At 36.8% G+C, this 23,197-nt stretch overlaps 1 protein-coding gene across 1 annotated transcript; it reads right to left on the minus strand.

Annotated features, from left to right (window-relative positions):
• Positions 1-546: 546 nt before the first annotated feature.
• Positions 547-18,584, minus strand: LOC113776807 (rhamnogalacturonate lyase B-like). Its single transcript, XM_027321865.1, has 16 exons — positions 18,455-18,584; positions 7,469-7,497; positions 4,359-4,480; positions 4,164-4,214; positions 3,925-4,044; positions 3,677-3,796; positions 3,254-3,389; positions 2,874-3,044; positions 2,525-2,680; positions 2,273-2,407; positions 2,114-2,182; positions 1,752-1,893; positions 1,368-1,521; positions 1,155-1,271; positions 926-1,052; positions 547-791 (listed from the first exon to the last, which is right to left on the minus strand). The coding sequence occupies exons 1-16, from the start codon at positions 18,582-18,584 to the stop codon at positions 549-551; spliced, it is 2,022 nt and encodes a 673-aa protein (XP_027177666.1). The 3' UTR covers positions 547-548.
• Positions 18,585-23,197: the final 4,613 nt, after the last annotated feature.

Below are 23,197 nucleotides of genomic sequence, written 5' to 3' on the forward strand. Positions count from 1 at the left end.
GACTCCCTTGCAAGTTGCAACCAGTATGACTAGTTATGCCTGTTTCAACCTAAATAGTACAGTGATTTTATTGGATGAAATACTCGTTAACTATGATGAGAACTCAACAAATTTTAAATTATGAGTTCAATATACATTAAGATGCATGCCCTCAGTCTGTTGAAACTAAGAACATCCTCCTGCTTTACATTTTTTGGTCTTAATGAAGATGAACAATACATAATAAAAAGTCAGAAAGCGAAAAGGGCTTGCATTTGGGAATCGTCTGCTGAGGATGGCACGAATTATGACTCTACAAGGCATAATAAGCACGCTTCAGGAACTAAGTCAACAATTCCTTGTCGTTGATAGGAATGCTTATATCTTTTTTTTTCGAGTTTTAATCATTAAGCAAAATTTATCCTACATTGCCATAGTTCGTATCATGCAGAAATATAAATTTCATGATTATAAGTTTATAACATGCAATTTTAACACACATTATAACCCCATTTTCTCCTATCTATAATTTCCATCTTTCACTTTTCGCTCCTATAGCTACTTAGACATCAGTTATCTTGAGGCGGACCTTCAAGACGAATGTAATCATACATTATCCCTTCCCAAGGGAATGAGTTTCTTGACTGCGTGAGAAATATCGAATTTCTTCCCTGCACAAGTTGAGAGCCCCAAACTTCTATGCTATATAGCCGATACAGCCCATGAATACCGTGTCTGGCAATTGCATTGTCCTTGCCAATCAAACCCTTATTAAAAATGGGGTTCCTAGCATTTGGGTCGTTAATTCGAACCTTGGCAAGAAGTCAAAAGAGAAATATTAGTATTACATAATATAACTAAATAGGAGTTAAATAAATTGCCAACACTAAGGAAGTACAATTGAAAATTTTCAAGAATTGGCAATAGATGAACATGAAAGCCATACTTGCAATGCAGCTCCAGTTGACGATGCCAGTGCAATTTGGAGCGTATAGGTTGCAGATACATCAATATTTTGGAGATCAAATACTATTTGCCATGTTGTTGGAACATAGGTATGATTTCCAATATTCCTGTAAAAAATGTGACTAATTCAGCATTAGCGCCACACAATTCTCTCCCTTTCCGTCATAAAGAATTATTACAATGAAGAAAAGAGTGACAAGTGTAATCACCTATTTACTTGAGCATAAAACCAGTCTGTTTCGTAGTTGCTATCGCCAACAGTGAAAACTAAATCATGGTCAGGATATATTTCCGAGTAACGATCCCATAATCCATATTGCCTAAACCTGCCATTTTATACCCCAAAAAAAAATATTATGGCTTTAGTGGCTATCGAATGAAAAAACAATAGTAATAATAGTTGTATAACCACTGAAACGTACTTCTCGGAAGCCAAATATAATGGATTTGTGAACCGTGGACTCGGATCAGGCACGAAAAACTCAATAGCAGTCCGGTCAGGGATCCCAATTTCCCATAATGTAGGACCATTTCTTGGAGGCTCATATATAACATTATCAAGTGTGATCCTTGTTCCTGCGTATCAGGGCATTGAGCATCAAGACCCATTTAGTTTTGATAAGAAAAAAAAAAATTTTTGGCTGATCTTACAATTCACAAATTGTTAAAGTTGGATAAAATGATAAATTTGCTCCAATTTGGACCGCTTTCCCTCCATTCTTGGTTTTTCTAATGTCATCAAATTTAAATGAGCTAAGCAAGGTATTTCTTAAACTTAAAAAAAAAAACAAAACAAAACGAATTACCTGGAGAGATGATGATGTAGGAATCGTATCTGTAGTCACCAATATATCCAGGCACCCAAGCATATAAACTGTAGTTCCCTGGTAGGACATTTTCAATTGAAAAGTTACCATTATTGTCCGCTTGTGTCCAGAATTGATAGCCCTGTTAAAATTAAGCGTGAGTAGAATTTACAAGTTACAAATAATATGATTATCAAAACTAAATTTCTCTTGAACCCATCACAAAAATGGTGTAATTTTACAGATTCAACCATCTCTAGCAATTATCATGCATGTCATCAAGGAGACTAATTGCAAGTTTAAAAAAAATTATCTTCATCTAAATCCAATTTTGGCCACCTCCATTAGATTTAAGTACATACCTTGTTTTCCATTTGCCAAGATCCAGCATTACCCGGTAGAGCTAAGCCAACATAAGCTAAGCTCCCATTCTTTAGATCCTGATTTTTGCCACTGAAAGATGGTAATTATTGAGGTTTAGTGCTAATCAAATATTTGCAATATTGCTTGCAAGAAAGTACGAGGACATAAAAGCTTAGGTTTATGTACGTGTCTCGAACTAGTAACCGGCCACTAACACTGCCACGTTGATCAGCAGAAAGATAGTCTTCTGAACGGGGGAAATCGTATGGCCAGTTCTCAGTCTCTTGTAACATCTGCCATAATTGAAAAATGCCCATATGATAAAGAATCTCACAGTTATTTTTCAACCTATGTGCGATCTTATTTAGAGTAAATTTTTTTTTTTTTGTATTTTTACCAATTAAAATTACCTGTTGCTTGGCATCTTCCCAGAGTGAGTCGGGGTCACCACTTTCTGGAACAGAATTAAGGTAGACAAAAACAGGGCCGTAAACCTTTTTCCAGGGCTCTCCATCTCTGAATTGTTGTCGCATGTCTTCTCCAGCATAATGATTGGTATGGAACGACTTAAGAGTGAAAAACAGCATTAAAAATTTGCTTTTGTTTACATATCTCAAAATTTATCTAAAAAAGGAGGAGCTGACATAATGAAAAAAACAAAGTTATGATATGTAAAATATCAATCTTACATGCCAAGATTGTTAGAGATTCAATGAAACATATTTCAAGAGATGGGAATTCATAGAAGTCCATGCTCACCGATATAGTAGTTGCGCCGGCCTGGGATGTAAGTTCTTGTTTCATAGGACCACCAATTCTGAATTCATTACTTGGGATTATCATCCAAAATCCAGTGGGTGGATTTGTACATATCCACCCGTGCACCCGAGTATCTTTAACATCACTAGAATATTGGTACTTGTCATCCACCTGCCCATTAAGGGATCAAATTACTCCATCAGTTATGATGGTTTTTAAAAAAAAAAAATCAAGAATAATGATAATTCATGATAATTATCGTATCATAATTATCATGAATTATGACAATTGACACATTGGGAAGTGAAAAAAGGGTACATCATATTACTACGGCTTAATTAATAGAATCAAATTACTAGTGCTTAATTGATAGAACTAACCTCTACTTTGAGAGAATGATTGGCTGGATTTGTGAGAAGAACGGCTTCTGGGTAAGCAAGAGTCTTACCTCTTTCCCTATCTTCTAATGTTGGCATTATTCTTTGCCTTTTATCGGATATAGCCATATATTGAAACCTGATGGGACATCATAAACTATCAAATTGAACTTAGGGACACCAAAAAAATTTTAAAAAAAAAATTCTCTAGGGGAGGGCGTTTAGAGTTCTTTCCGCTGGCAGCTTCAGAGTTTAAATTTTGGATTTAACAATTGAGAGTAAAAAGGGCGTAAGAGGAGTGGGAGGGTAAAAAGAAAAAAACTGCTGATATGTTATTCTTTTCTTTCGTTTCCATCATCTTTATTTTTTCTTTTATTTGTTAAAAAAAAAATCTCCCCTTTTAGTTTTGTCAATTGTGATTCTTACAGTTTCTCTTCAAGTTTGAATACTGCCCGGGTCTGAGATACATCAAGAGCAGGCCATCCTTCCAAACGTTCAAATATGGCATATGTGTAAAATCCATTGTGGCCACGTAACAATATGAACCTGTATAAGAGTTTCAATTTTGTCACTGCTCCATGAATGAGTTTTGTAGTGAATAAAAACTTCTAAACATGCTTCACCATGCACTTGAAACTATTTTGATACTTATTATTGACTTCGCAAGGCTGCACCTTTTATCAATATTTAGTGGAAGTTGTGGGCTACTGATCGAATTATCATATGTTATTGTGAAAGAAAGCTCTACTCCACTCTCTTCTTCCGTAATCACATCAAAGCTGGTACCTTCCAGCCTGCAAAATTTGCCCAAAATCCAAGGATTAATCTTAATGTTGGCAAGAAATAGTTGATGAATTGGTTGGAGAGGCCGTAAAAATTCGAATCAACCATCAAAACTAGAATTAAGGCTTACTCCTCAACGAAAGCAGAATGACCTGGGAATTTCCAAACAACGTCCCAATATCTGCATTCACTCAATTTAAGTCAAATTTGCCACACAAAAAAAAAAAAAGAAATTCCCAATGGTTTTTTTTTTTGGGTGGGGGGTGGTGAAGAGATAGGGGAGAATAAACAACATAACATCGTTGAGAAGGAAATTGGTGTATACCCTCTATTAGTTTCTTTATTTCTTGTTTCGAGTAAATTTGGAATGCCATTGTACTCTATCCCTGCAACCGTGCCCCCAGGAACGGACACTGTAACCTTGACCAGGCCATTGTCCATGACAACCTACCAAAAAAAGAAGAGGGCATACATTCTCAAGAATTGGAAAATTTTGAAATAGAATTGAACAAATAGTCAATAGGTACTTCTTCTTTACGTGATCTTTTTGCCTATGCAATTGAACTGGAGGAAATTTCTTCAGGTCTTTGCTATCTTTAACTGTAAATCTTCTGCATAAAATTAGCTCATGAAATAGTAGGTCATGAAAATAGAAAGTGGTCCGACATAGAAGTCTCCAAACTATAGAAATTTTGCAAAATTCCCAATTTGGGTTCCCATACAAAATGGCTGCCGCAGCGAAGAAGACGCAAGATCAAGAAGCCAAGAAAAATGATTTTGAGCAACAAACTTACTTTTTTGTCACTGCACATTCAGTAAGCAACAATATCTGAAGAAATATTCCAAGCCACCCAACCACATTATTCAGTTGTCTCCTCTCGCTCATCTTCCACGTCCCTCTTATACTCTTAAACCTGTAATGGAAGATGTAATATACATTATATTAGGAACCAAAACTCTACACCTTGCCTGCCAACTCTTTCATTACAAAATATAACCAAGTTAATCATAATTGAACCAAGAAAAATAAAACTCAAGGACTTGAAAATACAATTCATACTCAAGTTAGTTGAATTTTTGGTGTCAAGATACCGGTAATTGTTGAGATTGGACAATATAAGTTTTTTAACTTTCTTGTGAAGAAATGAAATGATAGTAATGACGTGTGTATAAACAAACAAATGTTATGTTCGGCCTGAAACTCTAGCAAGACGATAGCAACATACTTGTGAGAAATGCAACGACAGAAGCGTCTTCTAATTTGTTGCTGATGAAATGTCTTCCTTCTTGCAGATCACCGCAATAAATGAGACCGTGATGAGATTTTTATGCTTAGCAGCAAGCTTTCGATTCGTAGGGCTTTATCTGTGTGCGTGAGAAATTTAAACGGCAACGCGTGCTGAAACTCTTTCTGCTAACTATTTCAAAAAAAAAAGTGATTTAAGTAGTAATAAAACATAATTGAGCAAATGAATATACATGTGAAAGAATTTATAATGATTGGTCCGGTGACACGAAAGAACTCTTAGATTCTTCTTTCATAATAGCACTAATGGAACTAACATAATATTCTCAGTAAATTTAGAAATACAGAACGTTATATGTGCATGAATATATAGGAATCATAATCTCCAGTAATACCGCCCAACATACTTGTGAATTTATGAACTGATAGTACTTGTCTTGGATGGCCATTTTTTCAAAAATAAAATTTTTAAATACAACGTCACAGTAATACACAAATAAAAACAACTTAAAAAACATATCATCTATACAATATATTAAATATTTCAAAAAATATTTCTTCATATACTGCTACAGTAAAATTTTTCAAAAACACCCCCAAAAACGGTTAATTCAAACCGCGCTATTGGAATTAGAGTAGCAACATACTCGTGAAAGGATTCATCGGCAGAAATGTCTTCTTATTGTTGCTGATGATTTCTTCTGCTCGTTCGTCATTTCTTCTGCTACGAAGTAAGTACACCGAAACGAGGTTTTGTACTTAACTTCAAGAATTTATTTCCTCATCCTCTATTCTTCGGTGGTTTGGCCAATTTAGATTTCTAGTTTATGTGGTACAACTGTCTTTCGGTGGTTTGGTTAATTTAGATTTCTAGTGGAAACATGTCTCAAGATTTCCTGATTTTATTCACTTATCAACTTTAGGCTCTAACAAGAGAATTGCTTGGCACCGACATTTTATTTATTTTTTTTCCAGTTAACTCGGCTTTCAAATTGTGGATGAGTCCTTATTTCCTATTGTGAAGTAGAAATAAATAGTAGTACTAGTCTGACATAACATGTTATCAAAGTACCTGTGTAGACAAATGTTTTTTCTTTACCATTTTCCATTGCTGAAATGTTTTAATCCAACTATTACTTTTGAGAAATTTCAACTTGCGCAATGTTTTCTCAAGGGGGAAAAAAAAAAAAAAGAAAGGAAAACTCTGCATAAGCATAAACCAAGCCAACCCCAGTAACAATTTTCAGCATTCAAGATTAAAACCAAATCCAGAATTAATTTCGGAAACTCCCATGCTGTATTCGCTTGATCTCGAGATGGTAGACATAACTAATGATGTTCATTTGTAATTTTAAGAGCAAACTCGGTAAAATTCGGACCAACAGCCAACTCCATGACTAAATTACTCGTTGCTTCCTCTTTTTTTTTCTTTCTACCTAGACCAATTAAAGGAAAAATTAATTATGTGCTTAAGCATGAAGTTTCAATTTACTTGTAGTTACTATAGAGTTGCATAAAAAATCTAATGTGCAATCTGATGTGTCTCGAATACTGGACTATTAAACTTGATAACAAATTTTTCTCAGAAAAGGTAGACCATGTTAAATATTTGTTGGAGGTTACTCGTTTAACACTCGATCTACTTCTGCTACTTGAATTATAATAACATAAAATAGTCAAAACTTCCATAAAACTGCAATTTGCAACATAAGCAACCTCTCTGATCAAAATCTTGGGGAGAGGGGCCAGTGCAGTTGAAATTTAGTGTGACTCCGTCAGGTTATTGTACTTTTTACCTTATTTGGTGTTCAATTACATTATATTATTATATTTGGGATAAAAATGATATACATGAATAAAATATTTGACATATATTCAGTATAATATTATGATGTATTTATACATAAAAAATTTAAACATGTATGATGATTGAATAGAACCGTACAAAACACAATTGCACGAAGTCTGGTAGGGTGTCTAATTGCTATTAAATTTATGAATATTTTTCTTTGATTTGGCCAAATATTATAATAATTGATGGACTCTACTTATATTTAGTAACTAATACTAATTTCAGGAATATGGCATGAAAAAGGGTTAAAAATAGGATTAATGAAGATTCTTAACCCGTTCCATGTGGCCGCACCTAAAACTAGCCTGCGAGTCCGGAGAAGTCTAGATTTATGCACATGATAGTTTTTCGGTTCAAGTTGAAGACCTAAGAAGCATGTATTCAAATTGTATTGGAAAACGACTTAGAGTATCTTTTGTTAATTTAGGAATATTTCTTTCGTAGGAAATTAGAAGTATTAGCAGTAGTAGTCCTAATAGATTAGGAAAGGAGTAACGTGAGGAGTAGGGATTTTTCCTTTCGTAACTTTTAAGAGTCTGCCTATGTTTGGAAAAGAATCAATCTACTAGTCTCAACACCAGACGAGAATCACAGAGCTTTTCCCTTCGTCTTTTCTTTTTCTTTTGTTTGTTCGTTGTCAAACGCTAATGCGACGTTCGTTAATGAAATTGTCTAAGTTATTCTCAACGACGAACAATTAATTTTCCCTTTTTAGTTAAGGGGTAATAAGGGATTTGGTTCAATTACAACTGTGAGATCTAATTATTTTTATCCATTTCTTTTATTCGTTAATATTCATATGTTTTCTGATTTAATTTCTCATTGTTATTTTATTGTTTGAATATCATGAGCATCCGATATTTAATCCAAGTTAACAATCTATTGTCAATTACAATAGTTAAATCCGTAATTATTAAATTATATTAAAATAGTGGTAACTAGCATGATTGGTTTCATGTTAGGGAAACATATGATCCAATTTAAATAAATCTTGGTAACGTGTTTATTGATTAGATTGGGATTTTTCTAGTTTCTAATACAATCAAGAAATTAGAATAGGGTTTTTCTAATTTCTAATTTAATTTCTCATTGCTGTTTTGTTACTTGAATATCATGGGCACCCAATATTTAATCCAACTTAACAATCTATTGCCAATTAAGACAGATAAATCCGTAATTGTTAAATTATCTTAAATTTGTGGTAACCAACGTGATTGGTTTCATGTTAGAGAAACATATGATCTAATTTAAATAAACCTTGATAATGTGTTTATTGATTAAAACAGAATTTTTCTAGTTTCTAATACGATCAAGGAATTAAATTCTACGAGTGTATCTGAAGTTATTTTTTGGTTAGAGAAATAGTTAACAGGTGTACCTTAACTATCAAGACTGACAGGTTGGCAACCTGTGCAATAATAAAACCTGCTCAAATTAAAAGTAATTTCTGTAGATAGCGGTGAGTAGGGTCGAATCCACAGGGACTGGGAGTAATTGTTTCTTTTCAAATTCACAATGACAAGGGGGGTGTTTTTATATCAGGGGTGACAATTTAAGCAATTCAACTAAAAGTAAAATAATAAAAATAAAACAGCCAACTAGAAATTAAATAACAATTTACTAAAATCAAATGAATGATAATTAAGGATCTAGCCAAGAAATAACTTCAGCAATGGTTCACCCAATTGATCATCGATGCACAAGCAATTCCAATTATTTATTAATAAATAGGTTATAACTGCCAAACAAGCGATGACAGTCAACCCCTCCTTACTGTGTCGATGATTAAGGTACGCCCGTTAACCACTACTCTAATTGAGAAATAACCTTAGGTACGCCCGTAAAATTTAATTCCCCAATTGCCTTACATATTAGAGGAGCCCTATTCTAACCAAATAACGCACTACCAGGGTTATTTCATATTAGCCCGCGTATCCCCCTGACACGAATCTAATCGTGCCAGTTGTCACTATTTCAAGGCAATTAAACAATTACGGATTTAATGCCTTAATTGACAATAGATTATCAAGTTAACTAATTATCCGGATCCAAGACAATCAATAAATTAAATAATCATGAACACTGCAATCAAGGGATATGCGAATACCAATAAATAAAAGAAAAAGATAAAATTAAATCAATCTCACAAGTTTAGGCGAACCAAAGCCTCCGTTGCTCCTTGACTAGAGTGGAGAAATTAGTTCATGTTTAATGAGAACAAAACATACGAAACTAAAGCAAAAGCTGCGGCCATCTTCTGTGTTTGGGGGAAAAGCCACGGGAAAATCATTCAATTATACCTAATTGCTCCTGACATCCCAGGAGACAAAAACTACTAAGAAGCCTCCAAGGAAAACATTAAAAACTAAGCTTCAGTAGTGCCCAAAAGAAAAGTCAAAGCTGAAACTACTAAGCAGTCCTGCCATGCGTGAGAAAGAAAAACCAAAGGAACACTAAGCTAATGGAGATAATGATCCCCCGCTACTCAATCCAATTCCTATCTAATGGTCTTCCTTTGTGCGGCGGCTCCCAGGGAAAAGAAGACTTCGGCCAAATGACCAAAAAGGGCTTGCGTCTCTTTGTTCCAAAAATGCCCTTGCAAGCCTTCTATTTGAATTCTTTCCCGATGACTGTCAAATTGGCATTGATTGTGGTGTTTTCGATCTACTCCCTGAAATAACTGCAAATTATGAAAAGTGAGTAGAATCCAATAATAAATCCACATCAGGTCAAGTAATAGGGAAAATTAATAATAAAATAAATGATAAAATCGCACCCTATCAATTTCCCCCACACCTAAATCATACTTGCCCTCAAGTATAGGAAAAGTAAACAGACACCAAAATTTGATGATGATGGCTATTGCTCTATCTACTATATTGCCAAGATACCAAGAAAAATCATATATCAAGCATCAGTGATCAAAATCCGAGAAATATCACCCCGGTTAGTTTCTAAATCACAAACTCCTTGAATTCTAAGTTAACTAATCTAAGAATAAGGAATGGCGCACAACATTTATCAGCAAATGGTCCAACTATTAACCAAAATCTCAACATTAAATTTATAAACCGGCAAGCTGACTTTTATTATACACTAACACAACTTTCAACTTTTTTCACGTTTTTCTATTTTTCTTTTTTTTTCTTTTTTTTTTCAATAGTAACACAAAACTTAGTCTCTGGCCATTGGAGCCTTTTGACGCGAACTCTGACATTTGTCAGATGAAAGAGCCCGGTTACTCAGTTTCTATTGCCACGTGACCACGTACTCATAGCAATTACTACATTTTGACGCGAGAATCGACACTTTTGATGAAAATTTCCGGTTACTCGGTAGTAAAGACTAGCGGAGTACAGTCAACTCTTATTCATAGCTAATAACACAAAAACTCAATATAACACCTCAAAAACAAACAAAGACAGCAGCTACTAGCCTCATTTCTTCAAATATGGAGAACTAAAGTTAATATTGGACCAATTCACATGAAAATATCAACAACCATTCCCTAAGCCTAGAAAGTTAACCTGATAGGTTGTAATTTTATCAGTTATTTTATTATTAATTTCCCCTATTACCTGACCTGATGTGGATTAATTGTTAGATTCTACTCACTTTTGATATTTTACATTTATTTCAGGGAGTAGAACGAAAATATGATTACAAGTGCCAATTTAATAGAAAAGGAGTCCAAGTAACAGAGCTTATCCCAGGGGCATTGTTGACAAAGGAAAAATTTTGGCCCATTTTGGTAATTGCTGAAGATGAGAGGACGGCTGAATTTTTCTTTTCCCTAGGGGGCCGCCACACAGGAGGAGGCATAAGAGTAGTTAGTATTAGATAGGAATTAGCAATAGAGACAACGGAGACCACTTTTTGTTTTTCCTCTTTGACTTTTCTTTTCGGTATTTTTTGTCCTTTAGTAGCTTTGCTCCCTGCGCATGTCAGGGAGAATTGGGAATTAGCTATCACTTCTGGTAGTTTGCTTTTCTTATCGATTGGGACGAATTGAATTTTCTCAACTCTCGGAGACAATGGCCACAACTGTTGTTTCAATGGTGCGTGGGTTTTTGGCATCAAAGATAAGCTAATTCCTTCATTCTAGTTAAGGAACAACGGAGGATTTGATTCGCCTAAAATTATGAGATCGATTTAATTTTTTTTTTTATTTATTTATTGGTATTCGCATATTTCCTGGTTACAGTGCTTATGATTGTTTAGTTAATTGATTATCTAGGATCCGGATAATTAGTTAATTTGATAATCTATTGTCAATTGGGACGTTAAATCCGTAATTGTTTAATTATCTCAAAATAGTGATAACTGGCATGATTGAATTTGTGTCAGGGGAATACGTGGGCTAACCTAAAATAACGCTGGTAGTGTGTTATTTGGTTAGAATAGGGCTCCTCTAATACGTAAAGCAATTGGAGAATTAAATCTTACGGGCATATCTAAGATTATTTCTCAATTAGAGCAGGGATTAACGGGCGTACCTTAATCACCGACATAGTAAGGAAGGGTTGACTGTCATCGCTTGTTTGGCAGTTATAACCTATTTATTAGTAAATAATTGGAATTGTCTTTGTTTCGATAATAATTAGGTGAACAATTGCTGAAGTTATTTCTTGGCTAGATCCTTAATTATCACTCATTCAATTTTTAGTAATTTGTTATTTAATTTTTAGTAGTTTTTTAGATTTTATTTGAATTTCTTTGATTGTCGCCCCTGAGATAAAAACACCCCCCTTGTCACTTGAAAAGAAACAATTACTCCCAATTCCTGTGGATTCGACCCTACTCACCGCTATCTACAGAAATTACTTTTAATTTGAGCAGGTTTTATTATTGCACAGGTTTCGACAACCTGTCAATTTTTGGCGCCGTTACCGGGGACTGGTGCCAGATTAATTTGTTTCTTTTTGAGTTCATCTTGTTTTTATTTTTTTTTTTTTATTTATTTTTCTCTTATTTTTTTTATATAGTTTATGATTTCTAACACTCCGTATTTTGGTGATAGACTGGATTTTGTTTTCAGGGAAGGCAATAAGGCTTTATTTTTTTCTAAGTTTGCATATTCAGAGGCACTAAACTCTTTTAGAGAAAGAATGGCTGCTGCAACCTATGAAATTTGTTATGCCAGGGATCATTCAACCGGTATGTACCCCGAATATCAAGACTACCTGAGTAACTATCTCAAAAAAAAATTTGGAGATTCTTCACCTCGATCTCAAACGTGGTATGACCCTTATTTAAACCGGTATGATCAAGGATGGTCGGATAACTTCAATGTTAATTATGAAAAGGAGCCAATGAGTTTTCAACAGCAAGAGTCAACAATCGTCATTCATGTCAGAATTGCCCTCACAGACCATCAATGACTCTAAGGAAGGTGAGAGTGCAATTATCCTGACAAGTGATATGGAACTACAAGAGTCTCAAGAAGGAGGATCCAAAGATGCAGTTGAAAAGAAAGTTGAAGTGGAAGACATGAGACTCCAACATCAAATTACCCTAGTAAACGAATCCAGTGAGCAATTACTAAATGCGATGACACCCACTCCATCCCTTAACCCATATTCCCCTGACTCTTACTCTATAACTTCTGTTAATGAGATTGATTTTGTTATATCGGAAGTGTTTGAGTCTCATTGCAGAAATGAGTTAAGAGTAGCTATGGTCAAATATCTTGAACTGTTGAATGCTCTTGATGGAGGAGTGGATGAAGAATGGAGATCACTGCTTGATTATTTGGCGCCATCAACTAGTCCATGGAAGACTGTAACTCGTGTGCTCAAGGATCACTCTATTTACGAGGGTTATCAGGACTATATAAAGGATGAATCATTGAAACAAGCCACAAGATTATATCCTCCCTGAGCAAATATGACATGTCTAGCCGAAAACATTAAAGAAAGGCGCTCATTGGGAGGCAACCCAATTATTTCTTTTAATTGTTTGTCTGATGTTGTGTGATATTTTAAATATGTTTTCCTTGAATTTGACTGATTACGGGTTTCAATTTTCATTTTGATGATTTGTAGGTGTCCCTCTATCATGACGCTCCCGCGTCATGATGTATAGAGAGCTCATGATCAGAATCGTCAGAAGGGGTTCCTGCCCTCATGACGTACCCGCGTCATGACGTATAGAGAGCTCACGATCAGAATCCTTAGAAAGGGTTGCGATTCTCAGGACGTGCCCACGCCACGTTCGCAGAAAAGACAAGCGTTCAAAAGAAAAACTCAAGACCGGTTAGTGATCCCTTGTTAGTCTCTAATTTTGAATTTCAAAGTTGAGTTTTGTTACAAAGAAAAAAAAAATCTTTGTTTTTCTTTTTCTTTTTCCTTCTTTTCTTTTCTTTGTTTTTTTTTCTTTCTTTCTTCTTTTTTCTTTCTCTTTTCTTCTTTCTTCTGCTCTGTTTTCCTCTGCGTCGCCCGTCGTCGCACCTTTCTCTCTCTCCCTCGCATTGTTCGCTGCCCATCGCCATTTCGATCGCACACCGTCCACAGCTCACCGCGAGCTACCGCCGCCCGCTGCTGCGCGCCGCCGCTCTGCGCAAGCTCTCATCTTCTTCCCCGTCCGTCGCTTCCTCCACCTCGCCACGGACACCGCTCGCATCTTACTCGCACACCGCCGCAGCTGCTGAAGAACCCACTATCTGCCGCCACCAGCCGCGACGTGCGCCGCGCGCCTCGCTCTTCTCCCCTTCCACCGCCGCCAACCCATTGGTCAGTTTCATGCCGTCGCCTCTGTGTATGCCATCGCCGCTCGCATACCTCCACCACTCCACTGCCACCACCGCTTCCATCTCTCTCACTCCCCTCGCCGCACCTCTCTCCCTCACAACTCTAGCAGCCTCTACCTCGCGTCACGCCACCCCTGCCAACTCACGAAGCCCAGGCTCCGTGCACAATCGTCAGCAACCGTACGTCACTGTCCATGGCCGCCTGCTGCTCGAACGTCGTCCCTAGTTCTCCACACGCGCCATCCACCATCCACGATCCGCCGCCACCACAGGCAGCGGCCATTCCTCTCTCTCGTGTCGCGCCTCTGTTCCCCTTTGTTAGCTACCACCAGCTCCACCTTCTTCAACTATCGATCTGTGGAGGTATTTGTAACTTGTTTCCCAAATCCTCTAAAGTATTTGGTGGTGTTTGGGGTCTTCATTTATTTGGGTAAGACGTTGAGTTGTTTTTCTTTTCCCGAGGAGTCCACCAGTGGTACTGGTTAGAGTAATTGGACCTGGATTTGTTACTTATATTTGGTTGGTTGCCTGCCTGATAGCTACGAGTTTGTAATTGAGATACTGATGTCAAATTTGTGCGCTAATTTGCTGGATTATGCTGGTTTCGGAGGTCATATGCTTATTACTGTGAGCGGTTATGCTTTATGGGAATGTTCGCATCTAGTGGTTTGGTGGATTTTCCTTGAATTGCTTGATTGCAATTGGTAGAGTACATTTGAATTGGTGGGTTGTGGTTTCAATTGCTACTTTGGCTGGGCGCTTGCTGAGATTCATTTGTTTGCTATATTCGTTGCACTATTGATCCTCTGTTTGCTCTCTGTGACGCATTGGAATTTTTCTGGTTGATTGGGTTGACTATTTTAATTGTTTCCTACTTGTGCGTCCACCAGTGGCACTGGTTGTGGTAGCTGGCCTGTTTTGTTCTTGTCAAAATTTGGATCTACTATTGCTAGAATTGTTGATTTTGAGTTGAGATACTCACTGTCCAATTGGAGACTTTGTTAAAATTTTTGGTGGACAGAGTTTTGCATTTGCTGGTTGAATTGAGTTATGATGTCTCAGAACTTGGGCGCGTACTTCCACCATATTGGTTTCCCTCCATCATCCCCACCTACCCCGTAGCCACTTGAGAGGGAAGTTTCGTTGTCCTCTTCACTTTAATTGCTTTAATTCCTCCATTGAGAACAATGTAGGATCTAGGTGTGGGGGGGGACAGCTGTGCTAATTCTCCTACTTTTTAGTTTTTAGATTTTTTTTCTTTATTTTTAGTTTGTTATTTGCCCACCTCTCGTTCATTTTCTTTCTTTCTTTTCAGTGATTAGCTCACATGTGCAGGCCAAGGTTTGATATTGGATTGTTGCCTCTATTTTTACTTTTGCCAAATTTGAGTAATAAAAGTGTATCGAATTAATGTAATTGAGTCTAAGAACACCTCTTTGGTGAATATCAGATTATGTAGCTCTTCTAATTTTTGGTTAACTTTTCTAGGCATTGAAAATGATTGTTGACATTTTCATGTGAATTGGTCCGGTTATTAACTTTAGTTCTCCATGCTTGAAAATGAAACTAGCTGATGCAAATTTTCTTTTGATTTTTGTGTTATTTTGAATTTTTTGTGTTATTTAGTGGTGAATAAGAGTTGACTGTACTCCGCTAGTCTTTACTACCGAGTAACCGGGGATCTTCACCAAAAGTGTCGATTCTCGCGTCAAAAAGTAGTACTTTCTATAAGTACATGGTCGTATAGCGACAAGAGCTGAGTAACCGGACTCTTTCATCTAAAAATGTTGGAGTTCACGTCAAAAGACTCCAATGGCTAGCGACTAAGTCTTTTGTTACTATTGAGAAAAGCAAAAAAAAAAAAGAGAAGAAAAAAAAAAGAGAAAAGTAGGAATATGTAATAAAAAAAAAGTGAAAGTTGTGTTAGTGTATAGTAAAAGTCAGCTTGCCGATTTATGAATTTAATGTTGAGATTTTGGTTAAAAGTTGGACAATTTGCTGATAAATGCTGTGCGTCATTCCTTTTTCTTAGATTAGTTAACCTGAAATTGGAGGAGTTTGTGATTTAGAAGCTAACCGAAGTGATGTTTCTTGGATCTTGATCTCCCATGCTTGATATATATTTTTCTTGGTATCTTGGCAATAAAGTAGATAGAGCAATGCCCATTATCAAATTTTGGTATCCATTTACTGTTCTTATGCTTGAGAACAAGTATGATTTAGGTGTGGGGGAAATTGATAGGTTGTAATTTTATCAGTTATTTAATTATTAATTTTTCTTATTATCTGACCTGATGTGGATTAATTGTTAGATTTTACTCACTTTTGATATTTTACATTTATTTCAGGGAGTAGAACGAAAATATGATTACAAGTGCCAATTTAATAGAAAAGGAGTCCAAGTAACAGAGCTTATCCCAAGGGCATTGTTGGCAAACAAAAATTTTGGCCCATTTTGATAATTGCTGAAGATGAGAGGACGGCTGAATTTTTCTTTTCCCTAGGGAGCCGCCGCACAGGAGGAGGCATGAGAGTAGTTAGTATTAGATAGGAATTAGCAATAGAGACAACGGAGACCACTTTTTGTTTTTTCTCTTTGACTTTTCTTTTCGGTATTTTTTGTCCTTTAGTAGCTTTGCTCCCTGCGCATGTCAGGGAGAATTGGGAATTAGCTATCACTTCTGGTAGTTTGCTTTTCTTATCGATTGGGACGAATTGAATTTTCTCAACTCTCAGAGACAATGGCCACAACTGTTGTTTCAATGGTGCGTGGGTTTTTGGCATCAAAGATAAGCTAATTCCTTCATTCTAGTCAAGGAACAACGGAGGCTTTGATTCGCCTAAAATTGTGAGATCGATTTAATTTTATCTTTTTCTTTTATTTATTGGTATTCGCATATTTTCTGGTTACAGTGCTTATGATTGTTTAGTTAATTGATTGTCTTGGATCCGAATAATTAGTTAATTTGATAATCTATTGTCAATTGGGACGTTAAATCCGTAATTGTTTAATTGTCTCAAAATAGTGATAATTGGCATGATTGGATTTGTGTCAGGGGAATACGCAGGCTAACCTAAAATAACCCTGGTAGTGTGTTATTTGGTTAGAATAGGGCTCCTCTAATACGTAAGGCAATTGGGGAATTAAATCTTACGAGCGTACCTAAGATTATTTCTCAATTAGAGCAGTGATTAACGGGCGTACCTTAATCACCGACACAGTAAGGAGGGGTTGACTGTCATCGCTTGTTTGGCAGTTATAACCTATTTATTAGTGAATAATTGGAATCGCCTTTGTTTCGATGATCAATTAGGTGAACCATTGTTGAAATTATTCCTTGGCTAGATCCTTAATTATCACTCATTCGATTTTTAGTAATTTATTATTTAATTTTTAGTAGTTTTTTAGATTTTATTTGAATTTCTTTGATTGTCACCCCTGAGATAAAAATACCCCCCTTGTCACTTTGAATTTGAAAAGAAACAATTACTCCCAATTCCTGTGGATTCGACCCTGCTCACCGCTATCTACAGAAATTACTTTTAGTTTGAGCAGGTTTTATTATTGCACAGGTTTCGACAACCTGTTATAACAAAAAATCAAAAGAGTCAAGCAATCACGGATATTCACCAAAGAGATATTCTTGGACTCAATCACATTATCTTGATACACTTTTATTATTAAAACTCGGCAATAGTAAAATTTGAGACAACAATCCAACATCAAACATTGACAGTCACATTAGAGTTGATCACTAAAAAGAAAGAAAATAAACGAAATATAGACAAGTAACATACTAAAAATAAAGGAAAAACATCTAAAAACTAAAACTAGAAAAACTAGCACCCCAATTGATCCCCCCCACACCTAAACGATACATTGCCCTCAATGTAGCAAATAAACATCAAAAGTAGGAGAAAAGGCAAAAAAACTCCCCTGAAATCGGGTCAAAGTGGTGGGCGAGGCGGACATGGATGAGCAAGACCCGCATGGTGCATAAACGCTGCCAAATTCTTCACTGGTCTCCGAGGGAAGAAGTGGGAATGGTGGCAGCGTCGGTTGGGTTTTGTCGCGCGAGGTAGTGGTGGTCGTGCGGTTGGTGCTGGCGGCGAGCGCGAGAGAAGAGGGGTGAGGAAAAGGCGGCGTCGACCGCGGGAGAAGTGGGCGGCCATGTGATGGAGCGCCGAGCGCGATGGCAAGGAGTGGAGGAGATGGCGGCGGGCAAAGGGTTTTCGGTCGACAGAGAAGAAAAAACAGGGGAAAGAAAGAAAGAAAAAGAAAAGACAAAAACAAAGACAAAAAAGTTTTTTTTTCTTTTTTTTTCATCATTTTTTTCATTTTTTAGATTTTTTTTGTAAATTCTAATTTTGGAAATCAAAAGTTATAGCTAAATGGAAAGACTTCTTTTTTTTCTTTTATTTAATAAAAAAAATTTTTTTAAAAAATTCATTTTTTTTTTTAAAAAAAATTTCCTTTTTATTGAATTTTATTATTATGAACAAAATTTATTTTCAAAATTTAAAATTAGAGAGTAACAGGAAATGGAAAACTGTTTTCGAGTTTTGAATACTTACCTTTCCCGCGAAGGTGACGTGGCGCGTCAAAAGGGCAAGAACCCTTCTGACCATGAGATCTCCACATAACATGACGCAGGCGCGTCATGAGGGTGGAAACCTTTCTGACCGTGAGCTCTCTGTACGACATGATGCGGGCACGTTAAATCACAGAGACACCTACAAATCATCAAAAATGAGAATTGAAACCAGAAATCAGTCAAACTCAAGGAAAACACCTTTAAACTATCAAACAAAACTGAACAAACAATTAAAAGAAATTGGGTTGCCTCCCAATGAGCGCCTTTCTTTAATGTCTTTGGCTAGACATTGAACACCACTCTTCAATTTGGGTGTAACTCAATTTTCCTTGTAATCGGTGGCCCTCCTCCGAGATCCACATAGCCATTGAGTGCAATCTTCTTCCTTAATTTTTGACATATTTTCACCTTAGAAATTGCTTTCATCCCGTTATACTCGTTCGCAACAACTCTGAATTTATCCCTACAAGCAAACTCAGAAAATTCTTGCACAAATGGATTAATAGCATGAATAGCAAACACAGAGGGAGAGTTAATAGGATATTCCATCGTATCAAAAATATTAAAATGGACCATTTCTCCATCAAATTCCATGGACAAGGTGCCCTTATGAATATCAATTTTTGCCTGGGTTGTGCTTAAAAAGGGTCTACCTAATAGCAAAGGTGAAGGTCGGGAGAATGGTCATCATCCATGTCAAGTACATAAAAGTCAGGCGAGAATACCAATTCATTAACTTTAACCAGCACATCCTCAACCAACCCATCAGGGTATGCATTTGTTCGATCAGCTAATTGGATTATTATTTCAGTTTCTTTTAATGGACCAAGGTTCAGAGAAGCATACATAGATTTAGGCATTACGTTGATCGATGCTCCTAAGTCCAGTAGGGTATTGCTAATTAAAGTGTTACCTATCCTACATGGGACAGTAAACCTACCTGGATCCCCACATTTCGGTGAAAGTTTTCTTTGGAGAACTGCTGACACATTCTCCCCAACAATGATCCTTTCGTTTCCCCTCAACTGCCTTCGGTTGACATATAGGTCCCTCAGAAATTTTGCATACTTCGGCACTTGCTTGGGGATATTGATCTCTACCTTGCAAAGCACCTCCAAGATCTCTTTTTTCTTGTCCTGCTTCTTCAGTTTCTCCAACCTGCAAGGAAATGGAGGGGGATTAGTTTTAACGTCTATGATCGGTCAGAAAGTACCACTTAATTTTTGGTGCTTCTATTCTCTGCCTGAAGTTCTTTCTCAATCTTCTCTTCGTCCTTATCCTTTGGAGTCACGAGTTCGGGCCCCTGAATTTCCTTTCCGCTCATTAAAGTCATTGCACTTACGTTCTTCAGGTTCAGTTCAGGTTGGGATGACAATCTTCCATTTACTTGAGACTTCAGACGGTTGATTGATATTGCCATCTGACTTATCTGATTCTTCATCGCTTGTATCTGACCCATCTGACTTCTTATATTCCGTAGTTCGGAGTCCGTCTTTTGCTGGTGTTGTGCAGTACTAGCCATCAATTATTTCATCATATCTTCCAAAGATGGACTGGCGCTCGGTGGAGGTGGTGGTGATCGAAATTGATACTGCTGCTGGTACTCTTGTTGTCTATTTGACATAAAATTGGACTGCCTATTTCCTCCATAACTGAAGTTGGGATGGTCCCTCCAACCAGGATTGTAGGTGTTCGAATATGGGTCATATTCATTTCTTGGCGCGAGCACGTGACCAGCCATGTTCACTTACTCCACACTTTCTTCTTAGATCATTGGGCACATGTCTGTTGAATGACCTATACCAGTGCAAATCCCACACACCTTGGCCTGAGATGCGTTCCCTACAGCCAGTTGCCTAACAAATGAGGTTAACTCCGTCAACTGCTGTTGAATAGAGGATGTCTCTACCTCATTCACTTTGCGAATCGGAACATCCTCCCTCGTACCAAATTGCTGCGAATTCTCCGCCATTCCTTCAATTAGCTCCCACGCTGCTCGAGGGGTCTTGTTCACCAGTGCCCCTCCACTCGCAACATCATAAAGCGACGGAGTCTTTATTTAAAGCGAAGAGGGGTCTTTATTTCCCTATACTCATAAAGCGACTCCCCTGGATGCTGCTTGATACGGCAAATTTCTTTCCTTAAACTCGCAACTCTGGACGTAGGGAAATATTTATTTAAAAATTTTTTCTTCAACTGGTCCTATGTGGTGATACTACCGGGTGGTAGGTAGTACAACTAGTCTTTTGCTGAATACTTCAGGGAGAAGGGGAATGCCCTCATTTTTATCTGCTCTTCTGTGATTTCTGAGGGTTTCATACTATTGCACACGACATCAAACTCCTGCAAATGCTTATACGGCTCCTCACCTGGTAAACCATGAAAAGAAGGTAAAAAATGAATTAGACCATATTTTAATTCAAATGGAGTGTTATCACTCAAACTCGGGAAAGTGATGCATAAAAGCTGCTGAGTTAAATCAGGAGCAGCCAACTCCCTTAATGTCTGTGCATTAGCCATAGGGATTCTTTCTTGTTCCGAATCACTCGAGTGTCACCAAACGAATCTGTTGGCTCAACTTCTGGCTCAGGTCTCAGAGATGCAGCATTCGAGTGCTCCTCTCTGAGTTGTCTGGTCTCTTTTCTTGTTCTACGCGCAGTCTTCTCTACCTCGGGATCAAAAATTAATTCACCTGTACAAGAAGAACGAGGTATACACTCGAAAAGTACCAGAAAATTAGAACAAAAATGAATTTAAAAAGAGACAAATAACTGACACCAGTCCCCGGCAACGGCGCCAAAAATTGACAGGTTGTCAGCCTGTGCAATAATAAAACATGTTCAAACTAAAAGTAATTTCTGTAGATAGCGGTGAACAGAGTCGAATCCACAGGGATTGGGAGTAATTATTTCTTTTCAAATTCACAGTGACAAGGGGGTGTTTTTATATCAGGGGTGACAATTTAAGCAATTCAACTAAAAGTAAAATAATAAAAATAAAACAACCAACTAGAAATTAAATAACAATTTACTAAAATCAAATGAGTAATAATTAAGGATCTAGCCAAGAAATAACTTCAACAATGGTTCACCCAATTGATCATCGATGCACAAGCAATTCCAATTATTTATTAATAAATATGTTATAACTGCCAAACAAGTGATGACAGTCAACCCCTCCTTACTGTGTCGGTGATTAAGGTACGCCCGTTAACCACTACTCTAATTGAAAAATAACTTTAGGTACGCCCGTAAGATTTAATTCTCCAATTGCCTTACATATTAGAAGAGCCCTATTCTAACCAAATAACGCACTACCAGGGTTATTTCATATTAGCCCGCGTATCCCCCTGACACGAATCTAATCGTGCCAGTTGTCACTATTTCAAGGCAATTAAACAATTACGGATTTAATGCCTTAATTGACAATAGATTATCAAGTTAACTAATTATCCGGATTCAAGACAATCAATTAATTAAATAATCATGAACACTGCAATCAAGGGATATGCGAATACCAATAAATAAAAGAAAAAGATAAAATTAAATCAATCTCACAAATTTAGGCGAACCAAAACCTCCGTTGCTCCTTGACTAGAGTTGAGAAATTAGTTCATGTTTAATGAGAACAAAACATACGAAGCTGAAGCAAAAGCTGCAGCCATCTTCTGTGTTTGGGAGAAAAGCCACGGGAAAATCATTCAATTGTACCTAATCGCTCCTGACATCCCAGGAGACAAAAACTACTAAGAAGCCTCCAAGGAAAACAATAAAAACTAAGCTTCAGTAGTGCCCAAAAGAAAAGTTAAAGCTGAAACTACTAAGCAGTCCTGCCATGCGTGAGAAAGAAAAACCAAAGGAACACTAAGCTAATGGAGATAATGATCCCTCGCTACTCAATCCAATTCCTATCTAATGGTCTTCCTTTGTGCGGCGGCTCCCAGGGAAAAGAAGACTTCGGCCAAATGACCAAAAAGGGCTTGCGTCTCTTTGTTCCAAAAATGCCCCTGCAAGCTTTCTATTTGAATTCTTTCTCGATGTCTGTCAAATTGACATTGATTGTGGTGTTTTCGATCTACTCCCTGAAATAACTGCAAATTATGAAAAGTGAGTAGAATCCAATAATAAATCCACATCAGGTCAAGTAATAGGGAAAATTAATAATAAAATAAATAATAAAATCGCACCCTATCAAAGACGATAAAGAAAAATTAGTTGTCATCGCGTGTTTGTCAACTATAACCTATATATTAACGAATATATGAAATAATTATTGCAATCAATGAGCAACTGTATGAACCACTTTCGAAATTATGTCCTTGACTAGAGCTTGTTTGTTATTAATTTGAAATTAATTTGTTTCAGTTTAATTATTTTTATTTACGGTCATTATTTATTTTAATTACAATTTCTGAAACCCCCCATTTAATTCTTGTTTGGAAGAACATAAATCATCCCGTCTATGAGGAGACAAACCTACTCACCACTACACTCAAATTTAAGTTTTTAGAGTAGAAATTTTAATTTTGGTGGGTTGATACCCATCAAAGTCCGTGTCCAAAATATTGAGAGGAAAAATGAATAATGACTTTTCATCATAAAATGGCAGTGAATACAAAATATTGAAGTGACATTACAATTTCTCCAAAGTGTAGAGCGTCGTTTCTGATTAGGACGAAAATCCATCCACCTCAAAAGTGGAAACATCTTTCAGCTGATCATGA

Source organism: Coffea eugenioides, chromosome 7, assembly GCF_003713205.1.
Source record: "Coffea eugenioides isolate CCC68of chromosome 7, Ceug_1.0, whole genome shotgun sequence".
NCBI classification, from domain to species: domain Eukaryota; kingdom Viridiplantae; phylum Streptophyta; class Magnoliopsida; order Gentianales; family Rubiaceae; genus Coffea; species Coffea eugenioides.

Bases quoted from the DNA above. Each gene is read 5' to 3' on its own strand.
- LOC113776807 (XM_027321865.1), bottom strand. From the start codon at position 18,584: ATGTCGTACAGAGAGCTCACGGTCAGAAAGGTTTCCACCCTCATGACG. The intron at 7,498-18,454 runs GTAAGTATTCAA...CATGCTTCTTAG, and splicing joins ACGTCACCTTCGCGGGAAAG to GTCTTCAACTTGAACCGAAA. The intron at 2,681-2,873 runs GTGAGCATGGAC...TTCACTCTTAAG, and splicing joins CCGGCGCAACTACTATATCG to TCGTTCCATACCAATCATTA.